The following is a 7692-nucleotide window of genomic DNA, read 5'->3' as shown; positions in this document are numbered from 1 at the left end:
TCTCAAGAGGAACATGCCAATTTGCAAAAGTCCCAAGCTCAATTGCGGAATGCTTTGCTGCTAGAAGAACAATTCAGGCGTGAAGTGGCTTCAGCATGGGGATAAAATTTGAAGTACTTCCATTTAGTTCTAAAACCACAAAGAGTCCAAGGGGTGATTCATTGGATCAAGGATTCAAATGGAACATGGTTATCTCAAGATGATCAGGTTGCTACTAAGGCAATTCGATTTTTTACCGAATTATTTTTTAATGATTCTTCCATCTCTTCAGAATTATTGTATTTGATTCCACAATTGGTAATGGAGGATGATAATAAGGCTTTGGAGGCTATTCCTACTGTGGATGAAGTGCAGCAAGTGGTGTTTGAGATGGATGGTGAAAGTTCGCCTAGACCTGGTGGATTTACGAGTAAATTCTTTACATTTGCTTGGAATGTGTTGGCTTATGACATTTATATTGTAGTTGTCAATTTTTTCTGTGGTGTCGAGTTGCCTCGGTTTATGACTTCAACAACCATTGTTTTGATTCTAAAAGTTCCAAATTTCAAGATTTTTCTAAATTTCGGCCCATTAGTTTGTGTAATTTCTTTAATAAAATATTGTCTAGACTTTTGGTGAACAGACTAGATTCTACTTTGCCTCACCTTATTTCTCCTCATTAGACTAGTTTTGCTAGGGGCCATAAAATTACAGACAATTATCTTCTAGTACAAAAAATTGTCTCAGAAATTGAAAAGAAGAGTAGAGGTGGTAATGTGGTATTAAAATTAGACATGACTAAAACTTATGACAGATTATCTTGGTTTTTTGTGCTTAATGTTTTACAACGTTTCAAATTTGGGCAATGTTTCATTGATATGATTTGGAGGTTGGTTTCTAATATATAGTTTTCGATTATCATAAATAGAGTTGCTCATGATTTTTTCAAATCGTCTAGGGGTCTGAGAAAAGGAGACCCCTTGTCCCCAACTTTATTTGTTCTTAGGGCTGAGGTTTTGTCTAAAGATTTAAATGAATTAGCTAATCAGACCCGATTTGTGGCTTTTAAAGTTCCCCAGGGCTATCCTCAAGTTACTTATCTGGTCTTTGCGGATGATGTAATTATTTTTGCTAATGGATCGTTTGTTGCATTGAAAAAATTATGTTAGTGTTGGATAAATATAAAAAAGATTCAGGTCAGCTGCTCAGCTATCAGCGGCAAGGAGAAAAGTCATTGAATGCATCACTAATTTCACCAAGCAACATTTTTCTACCAAATATTTGGGATGTCCTCTTTATTTGGGTCATTGTAAGACATCCTACTTTACTGAGATTTGTCAAAAACTTATCAATAGAGTGCTATCTTGGAAGTCTAGACTTTTATCTTCGGGTGGAAAGTTAGTGTTAATTAAACATGTACTTTCTTCAATTCCTACTTGTGACGACCCCACTTCTCTTTAGGGCGAACCCTAGGGTTTCGGTGGGCCGTCTGTCTAGCTCTCGCCAAGGCTCAATACGAGTCAAATTTAAACTTAAAGGTAATCAACCAATCAAAAAAAGTCAATATAAAGAAAAGTCACTTCCTTATATAATCATTTGAGTCTTACATCACAAGGTTTCCAAAAGGTACATCAAATTTCTCCAAAATACAACCACCATGAGTCGACTAATCAATTACATCCATAATTGTACCAAATAAAGTCAAGACAGCTTCTCCAAAAATCTTTCCATTCCGAGCCCCTGTTAAGGAAAACAAACTACGGGGGTGAGCTAACTCTCAGTGAGGCCAAGAAAAGCATGCAAACACATAAGTTCAAGTAACAATAACACTGGTACAAGTAATATAGCTAGAAACTTCATGTAATTCACAAATAACAGTAAAGCACAAACAATAAGGATACGGGAGCTCTCAGGAGCTAAATTCCAATTGCTTTGCCAAGGCTTGATCCAATATCTCCACGTAATGACACTTTGTCAATTGGGTAGGTAGCAAGTCCGTAGAAACCCCGCTTACTTTCTCCATCCCTCATTTCACCCTCTCGGATCCATAACCAAACATTCACTGGAAGGGCAATACTACTCGAGTATGCCAAGCAAGACCTCAAAAGATCAAGTTTATGATTTTCTCATGGTTCACCAGGCTTCTCGACCAAGCCCATACCGGCTTGAGTCGCAAGGTTAGCCAATGAGTTTTGGGCATCCCCAGATGTACAAATATAATTTGGCAAGTTCACGCAATTCAATTATCTAGTTAAGTACAAGAGAACGAGTGCGATAAAGTACACACTCATCTCGACAAGTCCCAATCACTTAATAAATAAGAAACAATTCAAGTACTTAGCAACAATTCATGCACTTGACACTCACCAATTCAAAAGTAAGTGAGCAAATAAGGCCTTTAGTTGTCCACACTGAGATTCCCTTCGAAACCCTCTTGAGCACCTGAAGAAACAGTGACCAACCATCACTCACGTATACTCTGGACCTCTTAACATTCAAGAAAGAAAATGCACTTGCTTAAAATTTAAGAGAACGCCTTAAAAGAGTTTTACTCATCGAAAATCGAGATTCAAAATGAGGATTTAAAGTCTCAAGTTCGAGTCAAGTTAAAGAAACTTTTCTCGCTAAATCATTGAAATAATATTCAAAAATAACTCAAAAGTCATTTTTGATTCATGTCGTGGTAAGTAAATCTCAATTCCAAAAGAAAGTACCAATTTCACTTTCGGCACAAAAATCGAGAAAAAGGTAGATAGTTTTCATCTCTCAAAACTTCTAATCTCATATCCAAACTTTAAAATGTATAAAGAGCGTTCACATTTTCAAACTAACGGAGTCAAAGCTCATCCAAAACTCTCCTCATTTCATGGAAATTGTCAAAGCTAAAGGTTTCAAGTTTTGGATAGAAAACTAGAGAAATTCCCTAAGAATCACTCGAGTTAAAACGCTCCATTCTTAAAGTTCAAACTCATGGAAATCAAAGACATAAGACAAGGGAGTGAAGTCTATTTCTCAAGTTTAAAAATGAGACACAATAACCAAGAAGTTAAACAACTAAGAAAACGCATCAAGAGAGGTTTATTCTATCGGGAATTGAGTTTCAAAAAAAAATGAGGGTGTTAAAGTCACAAGAGAACTTGTATCATCCATGAAATCAAGTTTGAAATGAACTATCAATCTCAAAAGGAAGTTGGAAGTTCTTAAAAGTTCATTTCTTAAAAAATCAGAAATTTCCAGTTTTACGCGACAATACTTGGAAAATCATATCTCGAGTTTGGTAAGCCCAAAAATTGGAAAATTTACACCATTGGAAACTAGATTCAAAGTAATAAAACTTTTCAGAAGACACTTTTCCCAGATTCCAACTAAAAATCATTCAAATCTCAGCTCAAAGTTGCTGTTTCATGAAGACAGGGCAGAACCAGTTCTTGTTTTTCAGCAAAGTTTGAAAATTTGGCAAAACTCACAGGTATTGAATTAACCAATGAAATTTATAACACAGTAAGAGTTTCAAATAAAGTTTCAAACACAACAAGCATAACTAAATTCGGATTTTTGAACAGCAAGATACAATAGTTTGAAGATGGCTGGATTTCACAACCTGTTCAACAATTTTCCAGTTACCAGCTTTGACATAGTTTTGAAATTAGACCATATCTAACTCTACACAAGTCCAAATTGAGAATGGTTTGTGGCTTTAGAAACTAGATTCAAAATGCTTCAAATCATCAGAAAACATCGTTTCCAAACTCCTTTCACAAGTGAGACGAAATTGAGCCACAAAATACAGTTTCACAGTTTCTCTTGCAGAAAAAGGTAAAACAGGTCAGTCTACTTTGCCGATTCGCTACAGCTCACTCAAAACGAATTAGCAGGGGAGTTTTATACTGTTGGAAAGGTCTTGGTGTCTAGTTTCAAATGCCATGAACAGAACTTGATTTTGACTTTTGTACAAAAGTTTATACACAGACAAAGTACACCTGGTCGGCTGCCCTGGCAGCTATTTTCCAGATTTCTACCTTTCCACAAAACCCAAGTTTTATGTAACCAATTGAAATGATTTTTGAAAGCCAATTTTCACACACATAATACAACATATAACAACCATTTTAGCAGCCATATAAACAACAAAAATTCAAAATCCAAGCAAGACAACAGGGCAGAAATTTCGGCCAGCACCTCTCAAGAGTTTCTTCCAACTTTCTCTCCTCTTACCAAGCCAATATCAAGTCACTCATCACACAAACAACAACAATCAAGTAAAAAGCCTCAAGTCAGCTACCTAAAGGCCACCTCAAGACCACTAGCTTACGATATAAAGCAAGACATAAAAGTTCCTCAAATCCTCTAGCCTAGAATCTTAATTAGGATTTCAAACCCATGAAATACAACCTCTACTCTTGGTAAAACTTGAAAGATTAAAGAAGGATGAAGTGGTTACCTCTTCAAGCTCCTAAACCCTAGCTGTAAGCAAGACTTTCCACCACTACTTCACCAAGAAACACCACAAGCTTGCACCTTTCTTCTAGTTAGAGCAAAATTTCAAGAGATTTGTGGGTTGGATGGAGAGTGTCAAGCAAGATTGGAGCAAGGAGTGAAGCTTTCTCTTCCCTCTTTTTCTTTTCTTGTTCGGCCAAGAGAGAGGGTGTGTGAGGGAGTGAAATGTTTGATTTTTGTGTGGAGGAAAAATGAAGAAAAGGCTAACCATAAGTTTGTATAAAAAGTCAACTCTCAATAGTAGCGAAATAGTGTCTTACACTACCACTTTCTCTTTTGTTTGCTACACTTATACACTAATCCTCCAAGGTAATTCCTCTAGCACTACAATTACTCATACTTACTAGTCTAAAATTAATTCTCCAAGATCATTGCACTCGATGACCAAATATTGCCTCGAAAAACGTGTATTCGCTATTCCTTACTAAACTAGCCGCAGAAAATTAAATTCACTAACAAAACGTTTAAAACATAAAATGAGACATTGTTTATTGTAAATGAATTTAAAATGAATGAAATAAATTAATCGGAGAAAATGGATAATTAAATAATTAAATAGGCCAGTAAAATAAAATAAAAGTAAGAAAAATTCGGGTCCTCACACTACTTATTTGTTAGCTGCGACGGTTATGCCTAAATCGATCTTCTGTATCTTGGAGAAAGTTTGTGTCAATTTTTTGTGGGGATCTAAATGGAAGGTAATAAGTTTCATTGGGTTAAGTGATTTACTTTATGTTATCTTGTTGAAGAAAGAGGAGTTGAGTTTCACTCTTTAGAGGATATGTATATGACCTTTTCATGTAAGTTATGGTGGAATTTTCGTAGGGGGTCTCTTTTGGCAGATTTTATGCGAGCTAAATACTATGTGGGGATTCATCCGTGTCAGGCATCTATTAATTCTAAGAGTTCATCTACTTGGAGAAGAATGTTAAATGTGAGTCAATTTATGGAGCTTTACATTTGATGGTTGATCAATGATGGTTCATGTCATTTTTTGGTATGACAATTGGTTGGGTAGTGATGCGTTGTTTCTCAGAGCATAAGAAGTTACTAGTTAATCATTTAGTAACTTTATTGTCAAAAATAATTGAGACTCTTATTCGCTAAGTGAAGTGTTGCCTGAAAATGTTGTTTCTCAGGTGGTGCGCACTCATATTCCTCGACGTGGAGTAGTTGATGAAGTTGTTTGGGCTCCAACTAAGTCTTGAAATTTTTCTTTGCCATCGGCCTTTTAGGAGGTAAGGAAGGGTCGAGCTAGTTCCTACATATCCTCCCAAGTTTGGCATTGGGGGATTCTTTTGAAATTTTCCTCTTTCATGATGTGATTATTGGTGGGGTGGTTGCCTCTAGATGATGTGCTAATGGGCATGGGATTCAATATACCCTCCAATTGCTTTTGCTGCTCACCCCTTAGGTAGAGGATGTTGAACATATTTTTTCTTTAGGACAGGTAGCAGATGTGATATGAAATTATTTTGGAACTACTTGTGGAATTACTTTTTCTTCCACTGATTTGCGCACAAGAATAGTTAGTTGGTAGTATGCGCCTTCGAAATCAATTAAGTTGTGTTTCCTTTTGGCTTATTCCAACTTATGTTTGTTGGAACATTTGGAAAGTGCGAAACAAGACTTTCTTTGAAGGTGATTCTATGAGAATTGATACTATTTTTCAGGTCATCTTTCGGGAGATAAAGGCCATTTTGAGTCTACAGTTTCAGGAAATTCCATCACTTATATGATTTGTTGTCTCATTCACCTATGTTGTATCATTTCAAACTTGTTCGGTGGATTGCTACTTCAGTTGGGTCATTGTTGCTTAATACAGATGGTTGTTTCAAAGGAAATTTAGGACTTGCTGGTGGACGAGGGGTATTATGGGATTCAGATGGGAGTTTTTTGTTAGCATTTTCAGCTTTTTTCGGGGAGATGACAAGTTTGGAAGCAGAAGGTTTGACAGTTTTACAAGGAGTGAAGCTTTGTTTCCAGCGTGGTTTCTCTCAGGATTTAGTCCAATCGGATTCAAAGGTGTTAATAGCAATTTTGCAGCATCGATCGAAGTGCCCATGGAGTATTCGTAGAGAGATTTCACAAATTTGGCACCTCCTTTCTGATGCATCTTGTTTTTCACATTGTTTACGGGAAGCAAACAAGGTGGTGGACATCTTATCAAATGTGGGGTGTTCATATGATTAGCATCCACTTTGAATTTATGAATGTCAAAATGATATTTCTCATTTGATTCGTGGTGAACTCAAACTTTATAGAATTAAAATGCCTTATATTAGGAAGATTAGAGCTTAATGATTGTTTTCTTGTTTCTTGAGTATTCATTGATGTAAGGCCTAGTCCCCCTCATGTAAATTTCTTTTTTTATTATTATTAATAAATATTTGGAATGGCAACCATTCCCTATGTACGAGATTAGCCAAAGAAAAAAATATTTATTTATTAAAAATTATAACTTATACTTATGACTAAAGTACATGAGAATCTAGTAGGTCACATACATTAAGAATCTCGTTAGTTAGCTTAAAAGAAACTTAAGTGGAAACTTGAAAGAAAAGTTTTGTAACTTGTAGTTTAATCTATAAGGCAAATTAAACTTGGGGGACTTATTTATAAACAAAGTTAAGTCTTTTAATACAAGAAAGTATTACATGTCAAGGAAGTATTGCTCGGTTTTACACCCTTGTCTGGCGGAGGTGAGTCCATGGAGCTCCCACACGTGGAGGAGGATGTGTGCAGTGCAGCAGGTGGCGGAGAACAGCATTAGCTGGGTTGTCAAGCAGGTCGGGATGCATTTTTGGCATGACAATTGGATGGGGTCAGAGGCGCTCTGTAAGAAGATGGAGATATTTCACGACCATTTGGTTGCCGATTTTGTGGATCAGGGGGCCTGGAATATTGCTATGCTTAATCAACACTTAGAGGCAGGTTTGGTGGCGCGCATCCTGGACATGGCTCCACCAACCTTTCAAGTTCCAGATACAATGGTTTGGGCTTTGACGACCTCTGGTTGCTTTTCCACGTCTTCGGCATACTCCCTAGTCCAGCAGGTTGATAACAGATCTTGGTGTACTACAACTGTCTGGCACCACAGTATCCCAATTAAGATCTCTTTCTTGATGCTGTGTGTGACGGCCCTACCTCCCCCTAGGGCATACCCCAGGTTTCGGCGGGTCGCCTGCCCAGCTCTCGCCAGGACCCACTCTCTCA

The 7692-nt window shown here is 37.0% G+C and overlaps 1 protein-coding gene across 1 annotated transcript; it reads left to right on the top strand.

Moving 5' to 3' along the window:
* Positions 1 to 300: 300 nt before the first annotated feature.
* LOC113777275 lies at positions 301 to 6669 on the top strand. Its single transcript, XM_027322311.1, has 2 exons — positions 301 to 409; positions 6302 to 6669. Exons 1-2 carry the CDS (start codon positions 301 to 303, stop codon positions 6667 to 6669), a joined length of 477 nt encoding a protein of 158 aa, XP_027178112.1.
* Positions 6670 to 7692: the final 1023 nt, after the last annotated feature.

This window comes from Coffea eugenioides, chromosome 7 (assembly GCF_003713205.1).
Source record: "Coffea eugenioides isolate CCC68of chromosome 7, Ceug_1.0, whole genome shotgun sequence".
Taxonomy (NCBI): domain Eukaryota; kingdom Viridiplantae; phylum Streptophyta; class Magnoliopsida; order Gentianales; family Rubiaceae; genus Coffea; species Coffea eugenioides.
This window is presented reverse-complemented; position numbering and strand designations above follow the sequence as displayed.